Below are 27,089 nucleotides of genomic sequence, written 5' to 3'. Positions count from 1 at the left end.
TTCAGGATATGCTTCTCGTAATTTTTTGTCCTGATTACTCTGTCCTGTATTGCTGTAACAAAGCCTTCTGTTTCAGGGTAGAGATGACCTGCTTTGAGCCATGTTAAGGAAGCAGCCTTGTCGATGTTGTCCCCATGTAATGAAGCCGGAAATTTTCCGTGGAGTGTTTTTTCTTCCCATTGGCGAATCTCATGCCCTACGTCGTCCAAACCGATATTGACATCAGTATTGTGTAGGTTCAGAGGGGTTGCATCGGAGTCGTATTATTATTATTATTATGTTAGAAATGAACGAGTAGTCATTCTCTGGCGCTGCCAGGGTCGAGTTTCGCTAAAGAGAAACAAAATTCATCGTAGTCCCTTTAACAGTTTCCACTGAGGAATTTTCTGGTGATGTGGCAGGTCTGCAGCAGTACCGCCTTCTGACAGGCAACGAAGATGTTCCTAGGAATGTTAAGGGCCTTGAAGGTGTCTGTGAGGTCAGTTGTTATTATCCCCTCGGTTGATATAACAATGGGGTATATTGTTATTTTGGACAATTTCCATAGACGCTTAATCTCCAAGCCTAGGTTCCCATATTTTCTTTGTTTTTCTATCTCAGTTTTTCTTAAATTATGAGACAGTGGTACGGCGATATCGATAATGGTAGCGGTTTTTTCTTTTTTATCGATGAACAGCAGATCCGGGCGATTGAAATCTACCGTTTTGTCGGTCAGAATAGGCCTATCCCAGTACAGCAGATGTTCAGTAGACTCGAGAACCTCTTGCGGAGAGTATTTATAATAAGGGGGAGTGTCCTTACCGATCAATTTGTACGTCAAAGCCAGGTGTTGGTGTATTAACTTTGCAACTTGGTTATGGCGACCTAGGTAGGCTGATTCTGATAGGGCTGGACATCCTGCCATAATGTGTTCAATCGACTCGCCCACATTTCCACATTTTCGGCATTTGTCGACAACATTGAGTTTCAGGATATGCTTCTCGTAATTTTTTGTCCTGATTACTCTGTCCTGTATTGCTGTAACAAAGCCTTCTGTTTCAGGGTAGAGATGACCTGCTTTGAGCCATGTTAAGGAAGCAGCCTTGTCGATGTTGTCCCCATGTAATGAAGCCGGAAATTTTCCGTGGAGTGTTTTTTCTTCCCATTGGCGAATCTCATGCCCTACGTCGTCCAAACCGATATTGACATCAGTATTGTGTAGGTTCAGAGGGGTTGCATCGGAGTCGTATTATTATTATTATTATGTTAGAAATGAACGAGTAGTCATTCTCTGGCGCTGCCAGGGTCGAGTTTCGCTAAAGAGAAACAAAATTCATCGTAGTCCCTTTAACAGTTTCCACTGAGGAATTTTCTGGTGATGTGGCAGGTCTGCAGCAGTACCGCCTTCTGACAGGCAACGAAGATGTTCCTAGGAATGTTAAGGGCCTTGAAGGTGTCTGTGAGGTCAGTTGTTATTATCCCCTCGGTTGATATAACAATGGGGTATATTGTTATTTTGGACAATTTCCATAGACGCTTAATCTCCAAGCCTAGGTTCCCATATTTTCTTTGTTTTTCTATCTCAGTTTTTCTTAAATTATGAGACAGTGGTACGGCGATATCGATAATGGTAGCGGTTTTTTCTTTTTTATCGATGAACAGCAGATCCGGGCGATTGAAATCTACCGTTTTGTCGGTCAGAATAGGCCTATCCCAGTACAGCAGATGTTCAGTAGACTCGAGAACCTCTTGCGGAGAGTATTTATAATAAGGGGGAGTGTCCTTACCGATCAATTTGTACGTCAAAGCCAGGTGTTGGTGTATTAACTTTGCAACTTGGTTATGGCGACCTAGGTAGGCTGATTCTGATAGGGCTGGACATCCTGCCATAATGTGTTCAATCGACTCGCCCACATTTCCACATTTTCGGCATTTGTCGACAACATTGAGTTTCAGGATATGCTTCTCGTAATTTTTTGTCCTGATTACTCTGTCCTGTATTGCTGTAACAAAGCCTTCTGTTTCAGGGTAGAGATGACCTGCTTTGAGCCATGTTAAGGAAGCAGCCTTGTCGATGTTGTCCCCATGTAATGAAGCCGGAAATTTTCCGTGGAGTGTTTTTTCTTCCCATTGGCGAATCTCATGCCCTACGTCGTCCAAACCGATATTGACATCAGTATTGTGTAGGTTCAGAGGGGTTGCATCGGAGTCGTATTATTATTATTATTATGTTAGAAATGAACGAGTAGTCATTCTCTGGCGCTGCCAGGGTCGAGTTTCGCTAAAGAGAAACAAAATTCATCGTAGTCCCTTTAACAGTTTCCACTGAGGAATTTTCTGGTGATGTGGCAGGTCTGCAGCAGTACCGCCTTCTGACAGGCAACGAAGATGTTCCTAGGAATGTTAAGGGCCTTGAAGGTGTCTGTGAGGTCAGTTGTTATTATCCCCTCGGTTGATATAACAATGGGGTATATTGTTATTTTGGACAATTTCCATAGACGCTTAATCTCCAAGCCTAGGTTCCCATATTTTCTTTGTTTTTCTATCTCAGTTTTTCTTAAATTATGAGACAGTGGTACGGCGATATCGATAATGGTAGCGGTTTTTTCTTTTTTATCGATGAACAGCAGATCCGGGCGATTGAAATCTACCGTTTTGTCGGTCAGAATAGGCCTATCCCAGTACAGCAGATGTTCAGTAGACTCGAGAACCTCTTGCGGAGAGTATTTATAATAAGGGGGAGTGTCCTTACCGATCAATTTGTACGTCAAAGCCAGGTGTTGGTGTATTAACTTTGCAACTTGGTTATGGCGACCTAGGTAGGCTGATTCTGATAGGGCTGGACATCCTGCCATAATGTGTTCAATCGACTCGCCCACATTTCCACATTTTCGGCATTTGTCGACAACATTGAGTTTCAGGATATGCTTCTCGTAATTTTTTGTCCTGATTACTCTGTCCTGTATTGCTGTAACAAAGCCTTCTGTTTCAGGGTAGAGATGACCTGCTTTGAGCCATGTTAAGGAAGCAGCCTTATTATTATTATTATTATTATTATTATTACTTATTATTATTCTTAATAGCTACGAGACATTTGGTTGTAGAATAAGCTTTTGGTTGTCAATGGTTACAGGACTCACACCTTATTCATTGACCATAGAAATGGACGACCAATATATCATTTCACCATTATACCACCAGTTCCTGAACAGAAGCTTTAAAAACAAGAACAACAACAACAACAACAAAAAAACAAAAAAGTACACTACATTAAGTGTAATTGTATCAATTAGTTAGGATCAGTCAGTCATGTAATTGAATCTGTAATAGATCTAGAAAACACTAACAATCTGTGCGATTGAAATATTTTTTTCAATTTTATATATATTTTTTTGTTTAGCGCTATTGCATGCTTTTATCTTCCTCAATGCACTATTCCATCACTTGTCTGGACCATTTGGGGAAAAAAGGGGGGATAGATGATAGATCCGATGGAGAAAGAATGGATTTCTGTGTAATGTTACGTGATCGCGTTTTAAATGTATTTTTAAGAAAACTTGTATTCGAATTCGAGCCTCAGTCCTCCTCAAGGGGACTAATTCAACTTATACCATCGCATCTGTGAAATAGAATTTCTTCCCCTTGTTCAATACCAAACAAATAATTAATTACCAATAGTTAATTAACAAGTTGATTTTTTAAATTGATTATTCTGTTGTCAGGAAAAAAGAAATCATTGTTTAATAATTCAACTTGATCCGAGATTGGGTGTGTAAAAACCTTTTACTAGACAAACAGACGAACAGATAGATAGAAAGACAGAGTGAGTTAAAAAAAAAAAGAATATGCTACTTATGTGTTGTTATAAAGTTAGGTTCTCTAGCTGTTTTATTCTAACACTTAATATTGTTTTGCAAAGCCTGTTTAAGAGATAAAACTGCTGATCACTTTTTAAAAAAGCAAGCCATATTTTGAGCGTTATATTTGTGTTTTTTTTCTTTGTTTGGAGAAAAAATGGATTTCTGTGTAATGTTACAGTGATCGCTTTTTAAATGTATGTATGTATTACTACAAAAAAGCAACAACAAAAAAAAAACAACAAAGCACTTGTTTTATGTACAAATGTTGTTGTTTTTTTCTTTTTAGTCCTATTTGGGTCAAGACATGGACCTGTATGGCAAGTGTGGCGGCAAGAGATGCCCGGAGACCATCTGTTACGACACACTCTCAAACTACAAGTTCTTCTTCGCTTTTGAGAACTGCAACTGCAAGGACTACATCACGGAGAAGTTCTGGGCTGCACTTCTCAGGCGGCAGGTTCCGGTCGTCTTCGGCGGCAGCTCGTCCTTAGACTACGCCAAAATCGCCCCACCCTACTCGTACATCCACGTGAAGGACTTTAAAGACGTGAAGTCGCTGGTGGACTACCTGCGCTACCTCGACCAGAACGAGACGGCCTACAACAAGTACCTGGACTGGACCGTGGACCACGACGTGTACAGCGAGGTGCCGGCCAGGCGGAAGTGGTGGTGTGACCTGTGTGAGGCGCTGCACAACAAGTCCAAGCCGGCCCAGGTGTACACGGATATCTCTGGATGGATGCAAGATGACCGGTGTCCACAGTGGTCGGTAAGTAGTAGCGTGAGCAGTTTCTTCATTGCTTGAATAAAAAAAAAACGTTTGTCTGAAGAGTGAATTTCATTGTGCATTGTTTGCGTGACGGAGGAAGGGAAACATTTGTATCATTTTATCATTTGTTGTCAAAAACAATTTTTTCTGGGGGCGGGGGGGGGGGTACATTATCACAAGTTTATTCGTGTGATCTTCCATTTCTAATTCCCTAGAAATATCTTAAAACCACTACCGTATAAAAAATTGTAAACATTTTAAAATGACTTTTTTTATTCCAGTATGTCAGACCATATTAATAGTGATGATTTGGTTTAATTGGACAATCAAACGTTCACTAGGTCGAAAGTGAATACAATGACTGACGACAGGAACAGAAGACGTAAAGAAAACTTGAATAGAACCCTGTGAAACAATGCACTCATCCTTAACCCAAGAAAATGTCAATATGGTTGAATCGAAACTTAAGACATTCAAAACCGTTAGAGTTATGAATGTATCTCCACAAATTTGAACCAATGATATATCTGTAATGTAAAGCGATTCTGATAAATTTTATAATAATTTTAATTAGAGTGAGACAACATATGAATATTGTGACGTAAGAACAGGGGCATTAACAGTTACCCCTTTCTTTCCTCTCAAATAAGCCCATCTTATCAGAGGAAATAGTTTTCAATAATAGATTTTGAGGGAGAATGTGTAAGTTTCATATGGACATACGAGGTGCACGTCTAAAGAAGTGTTTATTCCAATTAGGCATCAACTGAACAATAAAATATAAACAAGGAAAGACAACTCATTCACTCACTTGAATTGTTAACATAAAAAGAGTTAGCTCCCTAAACAGCTTTTAGTTTTCTGACACAGATATGACGACATTTTTTTTCAGTTTGTCTAATTATTTTTTGTGACCAGTGGCGTCACTAGGGTGGATGTCACCCGGTGAGGTCAGCTTAGGGTGTTACCCCCCCCCCTTTTAAAAATCCTTTTTTGTTTATTTGTTTGTTGTACTGTAAAACAAATAGTTTATTTGATTGTCCTACAATTATAAAATGAGTGTCTATGAAATAAAAAAAAAAGTTGTTTATTACAATTTATCCACAGTTCACTGGGTTTGTGTAGTCATGTGAAACTCTGCGGGGATTCTTAATCTTTGGACTCATTGCCATTAAAATATAGCTCAATTTTGCAACAATTCATTTATAAGTAAATTACACTGATTTTTTTTCTGGATTTCAAACGTGAAAACTTATCATTAACTTCATCATTAATTTCATCAAATGTCTTAAACGATCTCATTTTTAATAAAAATTTCCCTTTATTAAAGTGTCCCTTGATCCTTTGTCTCAAATAGTTTTTCATTTTAATTTTAAAGATCCCTTTTTCACATGACACCATAGATATGCAGATAGTAAGAAACGGTTGAAGGCTTGTTTAATGATTTAGAAATATTTTTAACGTCTTTATATTGGCATAATAATCATGCACTTTGAGAATAACTTTTGTTACCTTTAGATCCCTTCTCATACATGATATTTCTGTTTGAATGTCGCCTTTTGAAAAAATCATCACATACGCCAATAATTTAAATCTGACATCTACAATATTTCGTCAGTTGTTGAACTAAAGAATTTTTGGTTGGATTGCTCCACATTTATCTGTTACACCAATGATTGCTTCCAGTAGGAGTTAAAGCTCAAAGTTAAAAAAAAAAGATCAATACACATAAGAAGGAACTTTTTTTTCTCTTCTTAAATAGTACACCTCCCCCTTGTACTTCCTCATGGTTCCAGACATTAAAGCTGCAATTTTATATCTTTGTGAACTCCACTTATAAATTCAAGCTCAACCTTTTCTAGACATTTTAAGATATTAATTTGATCTCATCAGCATTTTTGATCTCCCTTAAAATCGTATAACTTCTGAATCTGGTCAGTGTTTGCCATGTTAGGTGTGCTATGTAGGTGTTTTGTCAAACAAAATACAAAGGTGCCATACTGACCTTAATATCTTTTACGTCGTTTGCTAAAACATTAATAAACTTTATAACATTACAGATGAACTTTCAGCTATGGGTTTTATCTACATAACATTTCCTTCATCTCATGTAAATTTTGTATTCAATAAAGTCTCTTTGTTAATATTGTTATAAACCTGGTGGTGGCACAAATGGGGGTAGTGGTGTGTGTGTAGTCAGCCGACGCAAATCGCCCCAGGCCAGCGCTAGACGAGCGGTCAACCGTGACGAGGTACGACTGTCAGCCGAGTCGTGTCAACAGGACGGTTCGGGAAGGATCGCAGCGTCACGAGAGTTGTAGTCACCTGACCACCTAGAAACGTCGAGCGGCGTTCTGTCCGGTTCGAGAAGGCCAGTAGGGACCCTATATAAAGAGCGGAGGTGTCGCAGTCAAGACGGTTCAGAAAGGAGGTTCACGACAAGAGTTCAGAACACGGTCGACTACAGCACAGTTCAGCGGTGTGGTTCTGTACGGAGCATTACGACGGTTCAGTGCGGAGTACTATCAAGTACAGTTGAGACGAACGGCGTCTTGATCTTGGTCTGTGATCGAGTCCGACACAACGAGCCCAAGTGTGTGAAGTCAGTCCTGAACTGTTGAACCCAGTGCAAGCCCGGAACGAGACGGAGAGGCCAGTGCAAGACTTGATACGGCGGAACGGTGTTATCGGAGAGATATTTGTTATCGCAGAGCTATTTGTATTGTTCTACGTGCTGCCAATTGTACAGTATTGGCTGTTATTTATGGACATTAAGCCTTTACGTTATTTTGGAGCCCTGACTTGTCAAGTTCTTTAAGTTGGTGGTGTATGGTGCAGTTTGCAGAGAGCCTGGATAGTGAGATTCGTAACAATATGGTCACAATATGTCAAATATTCGGCTTTTATAGAAACAGTCCGTGCAATATATCCTTCCATTGTTTTTCTTCTTTATTTCAATCATAGCAACGACTGTCTTTTCAATTGTATTTGTAGCTGGATGACCTTTTTTTTTTCCATTTTTCCAATTCAGATAAATTCTTCATACGTCTTTTAATATTCCAATTTCAAGCACACATTAAATTACACATTTCTATTTCATTTCAACACAATTTGTTGACAATAGTCGATAGCAAAAGAATGAAGTTTTTTTGCTATTAAGTGACTAAATCGTCCCCTTTAGTAAGCATCATAACCATTCTTGGCACTAGACAAGAAGAAAAATCCTCTATAATATTCAAGTATATCATTCGACTAACACATTGTAAAAATTTCCTTCACCTTGGCAACAACTTGTCTATCATCATTTTCAGAAATCTCAATGACTACTAATTTACTTTCCAATTCTTTAACATTTACACTATTTACATGTGATATTTCAATGATATTTTATGCCTGAAGAGTGTCGTCATTTGTTAACCAGTAAGTATTGATTGGCATCCTGATGTTAACACTAGCGGATCCAGAACTTTGAAGTGGGGGGGGGCGATTTTTTTCCAAACCCTAACCCTAACGCCCAATAAACCCTAACCCTATGCATAAACGTGCGTAGAGCGCGCGCGCACACACACACACACACACACACACAAACATATAAATATATATATATATATATATATATATATATCATTTCTCAACCTTCGTCGAAAACAAAACAACTGGGGCAGAGGTATAAGGTTCTCTTGTGGGGTTCGGGGCGAAGCCCCGACGACAAAAGCGTTTTCTTGCTTTTTTCACTGTAGAAACGTATTCTCCTGACATCTGCAGCTCATTATTCATCAATGAAGTTCGGGGCGAAGCCCCGACGCCAAAAGCATTTTCTTGCATTCTTCATTGCAGAAACGCATTCTCCTGACATCTACAGCTCATTATTCATCAATGGAGCTCGGGTCGAAGCCCCGACGCCAAAAGCATTTTCTTGCATTCTTCATTGCAGAAACGCATTCTCCTGACATCTACAGCTCATTATTCATCAATGGATTTCGGTGCGAAGCCCCGACGCCAAAAGCGTTTTCTTTCATTCTTCACTGCAGAAACGCATTCTCCTGACCTAAAGCTCATTATTCATACATTGCAAATAAAACTGATTTGTTCCTTGAAAAGATAGGATACCCCACATATTTAGATTTTTGCTTTGAGGATCGCCGCCGAAAAAAAAATTTTTTGATAAATAGTATTTAAGAAAATATAAGTATAAATTGTGAGCTATAGTCCCAAATTTATTTAACTAGAAAAATATCAGATTGAGTAAAGGTTGGGAAAAGGCGACTATGAAATCGTTATTTGAGTTTAGAACTCATCTCAATCATGACTTTTATACTGAAAAATTTCAGTTGAATTTTAACTTTTCCAATGCATAGTCTTTCTTAAAATAATTATGATAAATTCATGTGAAATTACATAAACTTTGGTCTGGCAATGGGAGGGTCGGTAGAGTGAAAACGATTAATCCTCGCTCCTTTAATAATTTCTGCTAAAGATTGCATTGGGCATTAAAGAATAGGTATGGGGCGACTCGATATAAGAATTTAATTTATAGTATATATAAATTATATTAGTGACAGATTTTTTTAAATTTTGTAATTTCTTAACTATAATACAAAAAAAAAAGTATTGATTTGTCCGATTGGGGAAATGCGATTGCATGTATCGCCCCTCCCACCTGGTACAACCCTTTTTCATTTACTAATGATACAATTTGAGATTAGAGTGTGGTACGACATAATATACAATGGGTCACATGTCAATACGTAGTTTATATTATATAGATGTTCAACTAATTTTGTTCACAAACTATGATTCTCCACAAAAATAGGACCGCCCCCCCAGCACTCAGAGGGCTAGAGTGGGGAGGGCAGTACATGCAATCGCCCCCCCTCACCCCACCGAATCGGCCAAGATACCAGAAAGGGAGCGACATAATATACAATTTATATATTAATTCAACTAATTTTGTTCACAAACTATGATTTCTCCATAAAAACGGACCGCCCCCCCCCACTCAAAGGGTTTAGGTGGGAAAGGCAGTAGAGGTATTCGCCCCCCCCCCACCAATCGGCCAACAGGGAACGACATTATAAAGATCGGTTAAAATATCAATAACAAGTTTTAAAAATATAGATATTTAATTGATTTTGTTAGAAATCTTTGATTTCTACAAACAATTTGGACCGCCCCCCCCACTCGAAAGTATAGGGGGGGGCGGGATTGATACCATCGCCCCCTCCCGACCCCACCAAATCGGCCAACATACTAGAGTGGGGGGGGGGGCGAAATAATCTAAAAATAGGTTGAAATATAAATAATTAGTATATATTTTTAACATAAGTAATAAATTCGTATACCAATTGTGTGAATCCTATACTAAAGTTCGTCCGCTCCTCCTTCGGGGATGGGGGGGGGGTCGGCCGAGTGGGGGGGGGGGCGATCGCCCCTACCGCCCCCCCCCCTGGATCCGCCAGTGGATGTTAAGGTGCTAGCTACAAATTCAATAGATTCGAATAGAACATTTTTTTAAATCAAAGTAATATTCGTTTACATACATGCAGCTGGTATACATCTGAAAGTAAGGTTTCTCTTTTTCCTTGTGATATTAATTATGATATAATATTTTAAACATTTTGATAGAATGTCATTTAAAAAAATGTTTTGTCGAATGAAAAAAAATATATAGATTGATTTATTAATTGTGATAACATGTTCCAATATTTAGCCACTGTCGTTTATTTTTTTTTAATTGTCAGGTTTTCTCAAAGTGCACTTTTTTAACTTGGGTGTCAACCGGTGCAGACCGCACCCCCGCACTCCCCTAGTGACGCCACTGTTTGTAACAATTACTTTCGAGTTCCGAAACATATTTTTAGAACGTAACTCGATCGTTTGTTTATTTTTCAGCTTGCTAACCAACTGGGTAGATTGTTGGATGGAGTCAAGATATCATTAGGACTTCTTTAACTCTTCAGAACAGGTTTTTACTTCCAGAAGTCTGACTCGCTATTTCTGTCCAACAGGACCTTACTTGCAGCATACCAAAATAAAGGGAATTGATTGGTTCTCAAGATGTGTCCAATTTGTAACTAATGCACAGCCTGTCAGGAGTCATGTTTATTGTTTATATAACACACATTGTTCGTATATTGAATTTGGTTCGACCAAAATATAAAAAATTTCAGTCTTGTTTTCAATATCTAGCGTCCGTGTGCCTTAGCGTTAAATCATTGATGCAATAAAAACTATATCCAATATGGTGCAGTTGAATAGATCTAGTTTGAATAATTTAAAACGTAATATAACATGTTGAATAAATTTATAATTCTATATGTCACACTGAAGCCTAGTGTTTTATACCGTCCTCTGATAGAGCAAAAGTTTCAATATATATGTAGAGAATATCATGTCCTACAAGTATCCTATAAGGGGTACAGTTGTGCGACAGTCTAACCACATTTGTTTTTGCCATTAGAGTTGAGATTGGGTCACATGAAACTCTAGCCTATTGGAAGTTCCCTCAATCGGCCTGTGTGAACGATTAAACAATTGTTTATATGGAAGATGTACCAAGCAGGCGTTATAAATGCTTTCTTTTTCGTGCGGGGGGGGGGGAGGTATGTCACTAAGACATTTGAAACTAAAGTCGAGACCGAAGACCGAGCATTCCTAGCAGGTCTCGACGTTTCCTTTGTTGAAACATATCGGCCATGCGAAGTCTAACCATCTCCGCCAGTGCAATGGACTCTGTTCCTTATTACCCTTCGTGGAAAAATATAATTCAACTGTATAAAAGTGTATATGTTATGGTACTATTCTTGAAAATACTTTAATTATCTTGATTAGAGACTTATAATTTGTTTTATATTGTATTCAAAAAACATAAGTTTTTTATTTAAAGTTTTATTTAAAGTTGACTGTATGTATAGGTTAGTCCGAATTTATTTTGTATTAGATTTATCTTTCTGACAATGTATTATTACTATTATTATTGTTATTTTAAGTTGCTATGTATGAGCTATTTTTTTGCCCTTTATGGCTGTATTTTCAATGATAGGGGAATTAACTCCCTTGTTAATATGACAATTTTGGTTTGTGAATAATCTGATCTAAAGTAAGGTGAATGTTTGTTTTATTAGTTCAGTGCAAAAAAAAAAAAAACAACACAGCAGCAAAATAAAATTTGAGTACAATCAAATGTTAACGATCAAATTTATTTATTTATTGTGGAGTATGGACTTTATCGTAATAGTGCACTAATTGTAAGACAAATGTCGTCAATGATAATAAAGATAATAATTATTATTATTATTCACATCCACACTAGGACTAAACACTTCACTAAGCTATCATGTCACTATATAGACACTTACTATTACAAAATCTCCAAATATTTACAACCTTTAACAAAATTGGATTCAACATCTGTACATAATAAGAACTATATGAATTGAATGTTTAATGTCTTTTCTATCTTTCTGTATACTTACAAAATAATTGTATTTTATATAACTTTGTTTCATATTACGCTATATTTGTAAATAAATAGAAGATGTTCTTTTATTCTTATACATTTTTATGCGATGCTATCGCTGGTTCTCAAAACATAAAAATGTATAAAATATTATTGTTTAAATCTCAAAATCTTGACATGTGAATACAGCCTACTTTGTGTTTTGTGAAAACAACATCTATTCTAATGCCCTTAAAATTGCCACTAATATCCTATGTTTGTTGCGTTGAGTAAAACTTGTATAAAAAAGAGAATGGTAAAAGTTCAGTTAAACGAAATTTAATGTGTATATTTAAAAGAAAAATTTATCTCTAACAGTTATGTCATTACCATATCACTTTTAAAATACTCAGTGCAGGATGGAGGCAATGCAATATGTTATAGAACTAGCTTACAAATGTCTATCCGAAAATAACTAAGGATAAAAAAAAACGATATAACAGTTTTGCTATGGCTAGTAGCGCTTTTGGACACCTCCTAGTGAGAGTGTGACGAAAAATAAAAAATTAATATTAAAGCAGTTTATAAACTGTAACAAAATTATTTTTTTTACTTTATTTGAAATTATGTAGAACTCAGAGTATGTTCTGAGTTAAACTTAATGCAGTGTCTAAAAATTGTTATAACTCTAAGGTAGGCACTCAACGAACATCAGGAGGTAACAATAAACGGGGTATTTATTTATAGTGCAGACAGGCATGGACTTCAACCATCAAGTCCCAGAGTGTCCTGTCTCAAGTGACACCAGTCCTTTGCTACTTAACCATCAATACAGACCACTGACACACTTCCCAGTGCCGCCCCAGGTCCTCAACACAGTTCATAGATAGCACGAAGGACGTTCTCTTGAGTCAAGACAGCTTAGACTTACATCACTTTCATATCACTGCAGCCGGATCCAAAAACAGTCCTTCTTCCTGTCTTATATTAATGTGTCTTCTCATGTGTTCTATCGTGCTCTCATGTGTTCTATCGTGCTCTCATGTGTTCTATCGTGCTCTCATGCGCATCATCAGTGTGTATTTCTTAGTACCCTCTTACAAGAGCTTTCAAATTCACGTGATACAGCGATATGTCCTCAATGTCTCGAAAATATGTCACAATGACAAGACCAAAACACAATCAATAATAGTCAACAAATTCATCTTTGTGTCTGGAAAACCCCTTTTATTGGTTTCATAATTTGAAATGATGTGTACAAATTCTTTGCTTCTATGTATGTTTTAAATGACATACAATATTAAACACTAGCATACGCCGCTATTTTGCAGTGCTGGTCTTAGGCAACCTATGTGACCGCACTTTCATAGGACCCGCACTTTCATAGGACCCGCGCTAATTCAAGGTGTATAAATTATTAAATTAAATCATTTTATAACATAAAACAGATTTCCCTCGCCCTCCTGTCGATTTATCAGGAGCTCCTGGAAATCTCCCGAAATTGCAAATTGCAAAATATACGAAAAAAAGTTCTTAAAATATACGGAAATATATAGACAAAATAGTCATTTTGGGGTGTCATTCAATATGGAAAACGCCAATCCTACGCGCGGCATTATGCTTCAGCCGTAATTGTATAATCTGGTGAAAGAAGCTTCTCGCTCCTCAAACTAATGAAGAATTACTTGAGGTCAACAATTCTCAAAGATAGATTGAAAGTTTAGGTAATTCATGCTATTGAGCGAGATCTATGTAGGAAACATAATTATTATGATATACTGTATGGCTTTGCTACACGCAAGGCTCGTAAAGTAATTCTGTACGTAGTAAAGAATGAATAAAATGCATAGACGAATTTATTTTCTAATAGAAACTCTTAAATTTACACTTATTATCAGCTTCTCTACCCAAACTTGGCCCCTCGAAATCAATTTCGCATAGGACCCAACAGTGGTTATGTCCAGCCCTGCTATTTAGTGACGGGTGAATATACATAGTAGATTACTTGTTCTCTTTTCGTGACTTCAATGGTTAAGTCCGGCGCTGCTATTTAGTTTTTGTAAAATTTTTGTTTGTAAAATGTTTTACATGTTTCGGATGTTCCTTCAGAGTTGAAGATAGTTTACTTCCTAGTCCAAACCTCCCGCAGGACGAAGGGGGGTGGGGGCGGGCAGGGTTTCAACCCCGGACTATCGATAAGTCCAAACGACAGTCCAGCGCGCAAACCGCACGACCAGGCAGCCATCCGTAGTGACGGGTGAAAATATACTTGTTCTCCTCCCCCCTCTTTTTTACGTGAGTTAGAAATAAAAAAAAAAAGAGTGATCTATCTTGGTTAGAACGGTCGGTCCTGCTATTTTGTGAATACTTGTTCTCCATCATCCCCTCTTGTTTTTTCGTGAGGTAACTCTATCCACAGAAATAAAAGAATGATCTTTCCTTTACTTCTTCTCGTCCAAACTCTTGAGCCATGAAGAGAATAATATATATAGATATAGCCTTAAGCAGATTTCTATTAAAGAATAGTCCTTACAGTGACGCAGATCGAACAATTTTTTTTTATGAATACCATATATTTATACATGTATGTATACTGTATACTTTTATGAGTAAGTAGGATTCCTGATTATGTTATCGATTAAAGAAAGTAATCATACAGACATGACTAAGTGCATATATTTTCCTTATGTATATAAATTATGAACTATGAACTGCTTATAGTGCATAGAGAGACATAATAAATTTCCCTTTTGAGGCAGGGACCCAAGGCCCGGATTTAGAGCTGATAATACTAAAAGCTATGTGAGATATGGGGTCTTTTATTTTTGTCCAGATATTATAGTTCCCCTTTCAGACCATGAGGTTTATAGGGCAGTTGATGTAAAGGTCATCTGTTTCCTTAACTAACGTCAGGTACCCATTAGAGCTAGGTGGACTCAGAGGTGCACTAAATATCCCGAAGTTAAAAATCCAAGTCTTCAGCAAGAACCCAGGACACAGCGCCTCCTCCAGATGTTATATGTTAATGCCAAATATGCAAATATGGCTTTCGAATACCTATCGAGTTAAATGGGGATATACATTGAAGACGTATACAAATAGTGAAATAATACATCTTTAACTTTAAATCATTATTACTTATATTTCTAAAACAAAATGGGGTCCCTAAGCTAGAGCTTGCCTATACGCAAATCATGCTCTGGATAGGGAGGTGGACCAAAACATAATAAAAATAGTGTGTGTATCTGTTATAGACCTAGTGCCAAATCCAGGCATTTTATTAAAGCTTGTAAACTATAAAACCTCTATCTAAAATAAACTCTCCCCACCCCAATATAAAGCATTAAACCGTAATCCCTTTAATCTCACTGAAATATTTAAATTTAGCCCATTCCCTTTCAATTCTAAAGCAGATAAGGAGTTTATTTTTCTTCGAATATATGTTTTTATTTCTTTTGAATAACTTAACTCTTTCTCTCCTAATCGACGTTGATTTTGACCTCATTCAATAAAATTAATGTTGTTTTTTTTAACTTGACTATTAATTACATATAAAGAGCATGCATTCCCCTTTAATTCTATACCAAATACAACATTTTCTGATAACAAACAACAAAGCTATTGAAGCCCAATCATAACAGGGTAGTGAAATAGTAATAAGCAAAATGAAGAATTCCTTCAAAACATGGAAAAATAATTACGGAGAGAAAGAGTTAATGCTGTTAAAATCTCATTATTTCGATGTTTCCATGCTTGACTGGGATCAAGCAACATGTTTGCTATATCATGGGTAGTACTTCTTATTGTTAACCTTGTCAACCCACTCTATGTGAATGCGTATGTGTCTTTCTTGTTTCCTTGATTAAATATTGATATAACATTCCACTTGACCTATAATAACACATATTTAGCATTACCATCTTTACTTTTTGTATTTTTGTGTGTGTATTATTTTTGATATAACAATTAACTTCGCAAACATGGAAATAAAAGCCGACGTTTAAAACATTACTTTGTTTGTGTGTGTGTGTATGTGTGTTTAATTATTTTGAAAATATTTAAAGCTACAAATCAATTCCTACTATCTGCTAAGCCAATACCATTTTTACACAGCTTATATAAACTCAGTCCGTCTGTGTGTCTGTCTGGTAAAACCTTGTCACACGTTATTTCTCCGACAACCAATCTCGGATCAAGCTGAAATTTTGCACAATTAATTCTTTTACCTGACAATACAACAATCAATTAAAAAAAAACAAGGTTACAAAGACAGTTTGTGTGGAAACACAAACTCAAAATCGGCCCCCGAAGTGGTCCACCCAGGCAGGCTTCAATATTTTCAGAAAGAACATCCAAATGAAATTATATCAAAGACAAATGAGAAATAAGAATGGAGAAAGAAGGTTGACAGATCTTGTGTATTGCCCCAACGGTCCAGCAGATCAAAGGATAGGTGCAAGTGAATGCAAAGTTAGATGTAAACCTGGCCTAACTAGTTCCCCTTTCAGACCTTGTGGTCAATAGGGCAGATGATGTATAGTTCAACTACCAACCGCCTTTACTTTTCCCCAACCAATGTCAGGTAGCCATTAGAGCTGGGTGGACTCAGAGGCGCCCAAAGATTCCAAAGTTGAAAATCCCAGTCTTCACCAGGATTCAAACCTGGGACCCCCGGTTCGGAAGCCAAGCGGGTTACCACTCAGCTACCGCGCCTCTCCTGGCCCAACTGAAGTCTTATAATTGATGTAATTGTTTTGAAAAGGCTCAATCTCTTATTGGAATGCTAAAAAAAATGAAATAAAATAAAAAAAAATAATAATAATAAATCAGATTGATAATATGTTAACATAAAAAAATTAAAATGACATTTACAACATTACTATTCGTTTTAATTTAGGTCTAATTTATAATGCATACTAATTAGCCTTTCTCTTTAAAAAAATGCTTACATAACTGATTTTAAAAATTAGATTTTTCGCTTTCAGAAAAAAAAAGTAGCCGTTGCATCAGAACTTTTAATGGTCTAAAATATTGTGATGTCGGATTTTCAATATCTTTTCTAGTTTACGAGATCTAAACGGGACGGACGGACAGACATTTCGCACAAAACTATAGCGTCTTTTCCCCTTTCGGGGGCCGCTAATAGTTCTGTATACTATTGTCTCTAGCCTGCGCAAAATATTTTTAAAGTGATAATTACCACTCTTTAAACAAAATGCAGTTCACAGTGGCACAAAAGTCTGAGACGGTTGTGAACAGCACATAGACCAGGGGCGGACTGCCTATATGGGCATTCGGGCCCAGTGGGCTGGTATTTAATGGGCCAGACTGGTCGTAAGCAGATATTTTTTTTTCATTAACAAAAGTGACAGCAGGGAGAAACAGAAGTCCGAACTATTTTTTTTTTGACAATTTGTTTTGTTTAAAATTCAGAAAGAGTATCAAAAACTGTACACAATACAATGTAGGCCTACATTTGCAAAACGTCAAACCGTCTTTATTTGCTATGTACAAGTGGCATGGACTTCAACACTGCTTTAATGTCTTTGAGGCTGTGTTTTTGTGGATCATTTTGCTGGTCAGCGTGGACGTTTGATGGCACTCCCATTTCTTTTTGCTCTTTCCGTCTTCCCTCTTTCAATGTATCCAATGTCAATGTTCCCTAAAAAGAGGGATGAGAGAGGAGAAGCTAGAAACCCTTCATGTAACGTAGCAAAAACATAGAGGGTGACATTTAGCTCTTTAACATTAGTTACTAGATCTAGGAATTAACTTTAAGACGAAGCTGCAAAATTGAAAACGAACCAGCTAATTCACAGCTCAACATGGGTATAGAGTTATTCTTTCTAGGTTTTGTAAAGGAAAAATAAGCATTCTTTTTTTTTTTTTTAATAACGTAAATCTAAAATTACTACACGTAGGGCTTACAAAAATACTTAATTGTATGTTTTTAAAAATCAAAATCTTGATCTAAATCTAAAACTTTTGTTGTTTGTTTTTGCTATTGTAATTAATTGCCAACTTCTGCTTAGTATGAAGTAATTAAGGACGTAAATTCTTATAATAATGAACTGGTTTTATATAGCGCTGTCATATCCGATATTTAATGAAAGGAGATTTAAATTTATAAAATTTATATTTATAATTTAAATAGTCAGGACAAGATTAAAGGGAGGGCAGGCGGGGCTACGTCCACAAGGAAACGTATATCTCGATATTTCGACGTCTCAGAAACTTTTAATTATTTTGTTTTCGCATTTTTAACGTTAACACTTTAAGTCGGCTGGCATCACTTTTGTGAAATGTCCGCTTGTGGTATGCTCGTAATATATGAATGCAGCTCCGGAATTACAGCAGTCTGTCTACCAAGGGCCTTACCGGCCCTTACCATCCACAAACTCAAAATTATACTCTTCTTGAAACTAAAATTTGCATACTAAATGTTAAAAAAATGTAAAGTGAGATTAAATTAAGTATTTAGAATTAGATTATAAGTATGTTTATTCATGAGTGGAATTTCATGAAAGCTTTTGAAAAACTGTAGGGGCCTACACAAAAATCCTGCTCCGGGGGCTTCCACATTCTTAAATCCGGCCCTGTAAATGGTAATATTCATATACAAATCGCGTTTTTGTGAATGTACTAAGACGAAACAAGAGCTTTTCACATTAAGTGCCCATCTAACGGTTCTGCTTTCTCTAATCTTTAAATGGAATGGGTTGTTTGAATCAGCCAGGTAAACCAACGACTTATCAGAGTTTAAGTCACTGATCAACATGCATGACTAAATTGACACATGAAATGAGCAGAGCGCTAATATATTCTTTTTAGAAGTAACATCTGTAATCTATAAGTAACACCATAACGCTTCCAAAACATTTAATAATATTGTCTGTCTCCGCCACTGCCTTCCACTGACATACATCGGTCACTGTTGCCAACTATGTCTTAACGTTCCAACAGCGTTCTCTATCTTCCCACTAACACAGGTCACATAACGTGTCTCAGTTCCTGACTATACTAGCAGGAACTACTCTTTAACTACTGTTTACTGTTATCAGAGATGAGTTAAATTTTTCATTTTGTTGTATTAAAATCAAACCAAAATTCATTAAAAAAGCTATTTAACTAATAAACTTATATCTTTAAATTATATATTTAACTTAATTCAGCATTTTTTCCACTAATTAATTCAAATTAACAACTCTTAGCTTAGGACTATTTTGTCTCACTAATCTTTATAAATAAAATTTAATATATATATTATTTAGAATCTAGTTCTAGTCTATATTTATTATTATATCCTTAGATTTTAGATCTAGTCAGTCTAGTGTTAGACTTAGACTTTAATTAAGGCTTTAGATCTACTAATCATCTACTAATACTACTAATAATAGTGTTCAAAATACTCTTTCAGGCTTCACTTAACCAGGGCAGAGTACCAAAGGACTGGAAAGAAGCTAATGTCACCCCCCTATTTAAAAAAGGAGAAAAATCTGACCCAGGAAACTACAGACCAGTATCACTTACCAGCATCACATGTAAAATCCTAGAACACATAATATTGTTATAAACCTGGTGGTTGCACAGATGGGGGTAGTGGTGTGTGTGTAGTCAGCCGACGCAAATCGCCCCAGGCCAGCGCTAGACGAGCGGTCAAGCGTGACGAGTTCCGACTGTCAGCCGAGTCGAGTGTCAACAGGACAGTTCGGGAAGGATCGCCGACCGTGAACAGAGCTCAGGAGCGTCACGAGAGTTATAGTCATCTGACCACCTAGAAACGTCGAGCGGCGTTCTGTCCGGTTCGAGAAGGCCAGTAAGGACCCTATATAAAGAGCGGAGGTGTCGCAGTCAAGACAGTCGAGAAAAGGGGCTCAATACAGCAAGGTTCACGGCAGGGATTCAGAGCCCGGTTCACTACAGTCCGGTCGACTACAGCACAGTTCAGCGGTGTGGTTCTGTACGGAGCATGACGACGGTTCAGTGCGGAGTACTATCAAGTACAGTTGAGACGAACGGCGTCTTGATCTTGGTCTGTGATCGAGTCCGACACAACGAGCCTAGTGTGTGAAGTCAGTCCTGAACTGTTGAACCCAGTGAAAGCCCGGAACGAGACGGAGAGGCCAGTGCAAGAGTTGATACGGCGGAACGGTGTGATCGAAAAGGTATTTGTACGGTCCTGTGTTACGTGCTGCCAATTGTACAGTATTGGCTGTTATTTCTTCAACTATTAAAGTGTTACGTTACTTTGGAGCCCTGAGTTGTCAAGTTCTTTAAGTTGGTGGTGTATGGTGCAGTTTGCAGAGAGCCTGGATAGTGAGATTCGTAACAATATGTAGCAACATCATAAACCACTTAGACAAACATAATGTCCTCACACCATACCAACATGGCTTTAGGAAATATAGATCATGCGAAACACAACTAATAGGACTAATTGATGATTTTTCAAAAGGTTTAGATAATAGTGAACAAATAGATGCTATCTTACTAGATTTTTCTAAGGCTTTTGACAAAGTTCACCACCATAGTTTGCTTAAAAAATTAAAATATTTCGGCATTAATGGTTCACTGCATCAGTGGATTAAAGATTTTCTGATAGGGAGAGAACAAACTGTAATAATAAATGGCTCTAAATCAACACCGATAACAGTAAACTCAGGTGTACCTCAAGGAACAGTCTTGGGTCCACTACTATTTTTAATTTACATAAATGATTTACCAAATTGCATTACCTCAGGAACAAAAGTCAGATTATTTGCAGACGATTGCATAATATATAGAACAATAAAAACAACACAAGACACAGATATTTTACAAAGAGAATCCACATATTGATGAAACTACAAAAAAATCAAACAAAGCATTAGGATTTATTAAAAGAAATGTCTATAAATCAAATAAGAACATAAAACTAAAATGTTATTTAACCTTGGTTAGGTCAATAAATGAAAAACTATCATGGAATCCACATATTGATGAAACTACAAAAAAATCAAACAAAGCATTAGGATTTATTAAAAGAAATGTCTATAAATCAAATAAGAACATAAAACTAAAATGTTATTTAACCTTGGTTAGGTCAATAATAGAATATGCATCCTCCGTTTGGGACCCCTCAACTCAAGAAAACATTAAGAAACTGGAACAGACACAAAATAGAGCAGTGAGATTCATAACAAACGAATATTCACATTTGACTAGAGTAACACCTTTAGTAAAATCACTAAATTTAGAAAGCCTTCAGGACAGAAGGCTCAAAAGTAAAGTAGCAATCATACATAAAACACTGAACCATAATCTTCAAATACAAAAACAAAATTTAATAAAATACTCTGAAAGACACAAAGATAAAGGCACATTCCTCGTCCCATATGCTAGGACAAATTTGTACAAATACTCCTTCTTCCCTAGTGCTATTAGAGCATGAATGGGTTGCCTGAGCTAGCCAGGAAAACCAGTGACTTGGCAGAATTTAAGTCATTGGTTAATATGCATGACTACATGCATGACGCGTAGGACGTAATCATCTTCTTTTTTGAAGTAACGTCTGTATTATATAAGAAGATAAGATACCCTTTCCAGTTTCCTCATAAGACTTCTTCCTGACCAGACAACCTACACTGCTTCTCACCCGCTGACCACACTGGCAATGATTCCTTCTACAACTCAGGCGGTTCTAAACTTCTAACTTCTAATCTCTAGTTCTGTTTCTCTATCTACTTAGCCTGAATCAACAGTCCACCATTTTGTTCGTCTTCAACAGTGCGGTGGTGCGCACCATTGGCTTCAACGTAGGAGCAGAGATATAACAATATATTCATTTCAAACTCGTTAAGGCTGCTCTTGTACTGTTAATAGTTTTCAGACTACATACATGAACAAAAAATATACAGTACGTAATCCTACGCAAGCATACAGTCTCCGATGTTTTAGCTACATAAATTAATATTATACACATATAATGACATGCCGTTTGTGGGCCGGGTTGTAATGGTAATATCCGGGCCGATTTCGATACCCAGTCCGCCCCTGACATAGTCTTAGGTTTTATTTCGGACTTTCCGTCTCCTAGACTGGCTTGTAAACCAAAGCTATAGAGCCAATTCTGCGCATTGGCCGGACTTAACCATTGTGGGGCCCTATGCGAAACGGATATCGCGGGGCCAAATTCAGGTAAGGAAGCGGATAATAAGTGAAATTTAAGAGTTTGTATTAGATAATAAATTCGTCTATGCATTTAATTCATTCTTTACTACGTACAGAATTGCTTTACGAGCCTTGCGTGTAGCAAAGTCATACAGTATATCATAATAATTATGTTTCTAACATAAATCACGCTCAATAGCAAGAATTACCTAAACTTTCAATCTATCTTTGAGAATTGTTGACCTCAAGTAATTCTTTATTAGTTTGAGGCACGAGATGCTTCTTTCACCAGATTACACAATTACGGCTGATGCATCATGCCGTCGTAGCCCAGTTTCGAGTCGGTCACTGACTCACTGTCCAATAGGTGCGTACGTTGGACGGTTTAGGGAAAACTACGACACACGGTGCCGCCACTGCGTCGAGGACGTTGAGACAATAGAACACATTATTTACGAATGTCGCGTTTAGCATAAGGGACGATCAGAACTGGTTCGTGTGCGACATTAGGGCTGTACTTGTAGGGGGGGGGGGGCAAGGCGACCTTAAAGCTCACTGCCCGCTTCCTCTTCCGTGCTCTAAGCGAGTAATTCTCAGCATGGTACTCTACCAATGGGGTTTCTGATTGAATTGATTTAGAGCTATAAGCCAACAGCTGAGTATCAACAACACTGCACAAAGTGTTCACGTTACTTATGGGGTAAGGGTTAGGGTCATTTGAAATGTCTATGTCGTTGGCCAAACGTATAACTTGCTTGGACTCCGAGTCACATATTGAATCTTCAGATATTCCGAATGATTATAGTTAATGAGTATAAGAGCCTGTAGGAATGGTTCTAACGCACTGATTCCCAAAGTGGTCTCTATAGACCCCCAGTGGTCTACGAAGGCTTCCAATGGGTCTACGAAAGGGAAAATATAAATTGGGGGTCTATGAAATGTCCAGAGGGGTATACGATAATAAATTTCATTTAAGCAGGTCGTGATTTAATTTTAACATCCCATAAATGTAATTCTTTCATACACTGATATATGATTTGTACCTGAGTTAATCCGTTAAACAATTATCCTGCCATTCAAACGAAAAATTGTATTTAATTTCAATGCTTATTTCAATAGCTTAATTTTGTCTCCATTTAAGTAATGTTTAACAAAAAGAATATAGACAGCGTTGATTATTTGAAATTGGAATTCATTACTTCTTTATCAAACAAGCGGTTACCTAAGTGCCTTTTTATGACGATATGAAACCAATTACTCTGGAGGATCATTTGAGGCGATGCTACCCTGACAAAATAAATAAAGATTTGAAAAACATTCGAACACTCAAAAATAAAGTTCAGAATAGACCCACAAAATATCTCTTGGACATCATATAGAGAAGATGTTCGTTTGTGAGCGTCTTACAATATCTCTTACTGAACTTATAACAAAATACGGAAAACACTGTAGATAAAACATTGATTTTACGAGCTGTTGTAGTTTTAAAAACTATTTTACACATACCTACATCTGATATTATTAAAGAATTTCTTTAAGCAATAATACAGTCCAAGGGCACATCGGTGGCATGAGTTATAAAATTAAAAGCTTCTTATGTAATTTATTGCAAACGAAATATATACAGTTTGGGGTCTGCATCACAAGCTCTTACAGGGTGTTGCCCTGTGTGCTGTAAACTGCCTAAGGGTCACCGGCTCCTTATTTTTAAAAGGGTTGACCCACGTAACCTTTACCATGCTCGGGTATAACTGCAAGGTGAGGTATTCAGTTTTCCATCTGCTAGGTGGGTACCAAGCCATGTCTAATGAGCCCTTCCTGCTCGAAACTTACTGGTTTAGGCCCCAGTTACTCACCTTCACCCTTTCCCCTGTTAGTGAAAACAGTTCTGCGCACCCAATATTTGAGCCACACGTGAAAGATCAAGAAATACACGAGAAACTGCTTTTTGTCAGATCTTTTACAATGATACATAAGGCTAATTAACTAATTGATATGCTAAGATTTAATGTTTGAGAACTGCTTAAGAGAAAAACAAATTCCTATAAGAAACATAATATTCATAGCAAAGGATAATACACTTGCAACAAAAACAACCAACAAAAAAAAATAATGTGTTTGGTGATTTCAGTAGGGCGTAATAAATATTAATTGTTATTTTAATTGGTTTAAATTTGAATTTTACCAATGAAAAATAGATTTCTATAAGACTATGTGTAGCTTTAAATTACTTTTCATTCTTTAACTTACTACAGTTAAAATTAGTGGGTTTTTTTTTTAAATATGATGAATTTGCAAAATTGCAATACAAGTTAAGTAGGGCAGAGCCGCCGCGAGGGTTTTGGCCGCCTGAGTGCGAAATATAAAAAAAAAATGCAGCCCCCTTTTTTTTTACAAGGAAAAAAAAAGTATTAAAACTGAGCTGGACCATATACTAAAAGCGACAATTGATTTAAATCCATTTTATCCAGGACCCAGGGGCGCTACTAGCCATGTGAGAGTGGTGCGGCCCGAGGCATCCAGTGGTGAGGGGCATCAAACTACAATAAACTTTCTCAGTAGGCCTACATGAACAAACACAAACTAATCTATTTGTAATGTTAACTACAAGTTTAATTATCTGCTACCTTTTAGAATCTCCTATGTACTTTCTTAAATTAAACACAATTTGTAGATCAGGTTGAATCAAATTTACTTGATTTTAAAAAATCTATCAAGGCCACGCACTTTTACACGCCCTGGGACACATGGTACATGTTTGAACATTATTGCTCTGTACGCTGGATTCATATAGATCTTGGACTTATAAGTAATACCGCCAATATAGAAAAGTAGATTGAATGGGGAAAGAAATCTATAAAAAGGGGGGCGAATCAAAACACCGCCGGTTGAAATCGTTAACACTATTGTATGTCCCGCAATTCAATAAAGAAATGCACTTTTATGATGCACAGATCAACATAAAAAATAAACAAAAGAAACAAAAAAAAAAGGTAAATACATCTAAGTTGTAATAAGATCTACTGGAATAGCAATATAGCACTGTTTCTTTCGTTGGGGGGAATTTTTTGCCCCTCCCCGCCATATATATATATATATATATATATCTGTGTGTGTATGTGTGTGTACGTAATTAATCTTTATTACATTCTGACCCTTCATTCTTTTGGAAGACGTTTATTGTACCCTATAATATATTCTTTCTGCAGTTAGTGTAAAAATTGCACACACCCTGCCCTTGACAGTAAGGATGTCTGGGGGAGCGCTGAGAGCTCCCCCAGCAAGGTTCGGAGCGGAGCCCCACAGCCAAGCACTATTGCCGGTAGTTAAAGCCAAAAAAAAGAGCATATTCTGAGGTATATACAGTGCATTATTTTGCTATTAAAAATTTTGAGTTCAAAAACCTAATCTGCTATTCTTACTTACTTAGATTCACCCGCGCCGTTCGGCACATTGGGCGGCAAGCTGCCTCCACACAAATCTGTCACTGTGAATATCTGAAGCCTCCTCCCACCTGCACTGCTCTGATAATCTCCATGAAAGTGTGGCACAAAGTTGTACTAGGATGTCCCTGTTTGCACTTTCCTCGTAATGGCCTTAATGTCATTGTAACTCTTAGTATGCGTAATTCATTTTGTCGGACAACATTACCCGCAAACCTCATGCGACGCTCTGTCACAGCCTAAGGAATCGACTCCCATTGCGGGATAGGATTTCCTTGATTGAGACCCGATCTCTATAACTGACTCATAAAATTCGTCTTAGCCATCTTTGTTGAGCCACATTTAGCCTTTTGTTTTCAATTTCGGCAGATGACTATTCACTGCACTTTATTAATGGAGCCCTGCCACTGGTAGAAATGTGTAATCTCTCTTGGCTACGCTCTTGAACTTCGGTGAATGTATTTTGCTTTAGAATTTATATCGAAAAGGGAAGTTTTATCGTCAAAATCATCTATTGGGGGGGGGGGGGTTTAAACTAAAAATTCGCTGGAGTTGTTTTTTAATCTGAGCAGGTCAGGCAGGCGCGAGTGTGGTGGCCTATTCTCTTCTGATGCTCATCATTTATTCATTTATAACAGTAGGCAGGTGGTAGCTCTACTGGGTGGGCCCAATCTGTGCACCTCGGTCTGCGACCAAGGGGCTAGAGTCGCCTAAGCAACCAGACAGCACAATTAAACTAAACTAAACTAATCTAGCTAACTAAAAGAACAAACTAAAGTAAATTTATAAAACAAAATATAAATACACTTTATTTACAACAAACTTACAAAGCAATAAAAATATAGATGAATACAAAAGATAAACTTTACAGAATTAAACAACTAATCCACCTGACTATACCACTACCAACACTAACAAACTAACCAAACCAACTATCTAACTAAATCACTACAATTACTACCCTAGACCTATATCTACAGAATTCTACACTAACTGAACACACTACAATAAACTAGTCTACATATAACAAAAAAAAGGTACAAGGAGGCGATGGCAGACTAATGGCAATAAGGATAGCAGGCGGTCCCAGCTGAATATAAGCACAACAATGAAATAATTATTTCTTCTACATGGTCACACTGACCAACGGTCAACACCGGAAAAAAGAAAGAACTGACCGCACCTGTTCTATTTATAGAGCCAGGTCATGACTCGTACAAACTAACTTCTAAAGTAAAAGAGCTGGCGTGAACCATGCACGCACTAGCCTAGATAGTTTACAAATTAACAACAGATAAGAATAGATAAAAAAATAGATAAAAAATAGACCTAGGATCGCCAGCTCACATTAACAAATTTAAAATTCCTTCAGCTACGCTCATAGAATTTGGTGACTGTAGTTTACGTTAGAATAATATTGAAGAGACGAGTTTTCATGCTCAAAACTATCT

General features: G+C 37.2%; 1 protein-coding gene across 1 annotated transcript in view; it reads left to right on the top strand.

Moving 5' to 3' along the window:
* The window catches only part of LOC106050338 (glycoprotein 3-alpha-L-fucosyltransferase A-like), a 44,495-nt gene extending 33,139 nt beyond the window's left edge, over positions 1-11,356 (top strand). Inside the window, exons 6-7 of the mRNA XM_056028039.1 lie at positions 4,126-4,608; positions 10,501-11,356. Coding sequence (XP_055884014.1) covers positions 4,126-4,608; positions 10,501-10,560 — 543 coding nt within the window. The 3' untranslated portion in view covers positions 10,561-11,356. The remainder of the gene's footprint in view (positions 1-4,125; positions 4,609-10,500) is intronic.
* Positions 11,357-27,089: the final 15,733 nt, after the last annotated feature.

This window comes from Biomphalaria glabrata, chromosome 4 (genome assembly GCF_947242115.1).
Source record: "Biomphalaria glabrata chromosome 4, xgBioGlab47.1, whole genome shotgun sequence".
Lineage (NCBI taxonomy): Eukaryota > Metazoa > Mollusca > Gastropoda > Planorbidae > Biomphalaria > Biomphalaria glabrata.
This window is presented reverse-complemented; position numbering and strand designations above follow the sequence as displayed.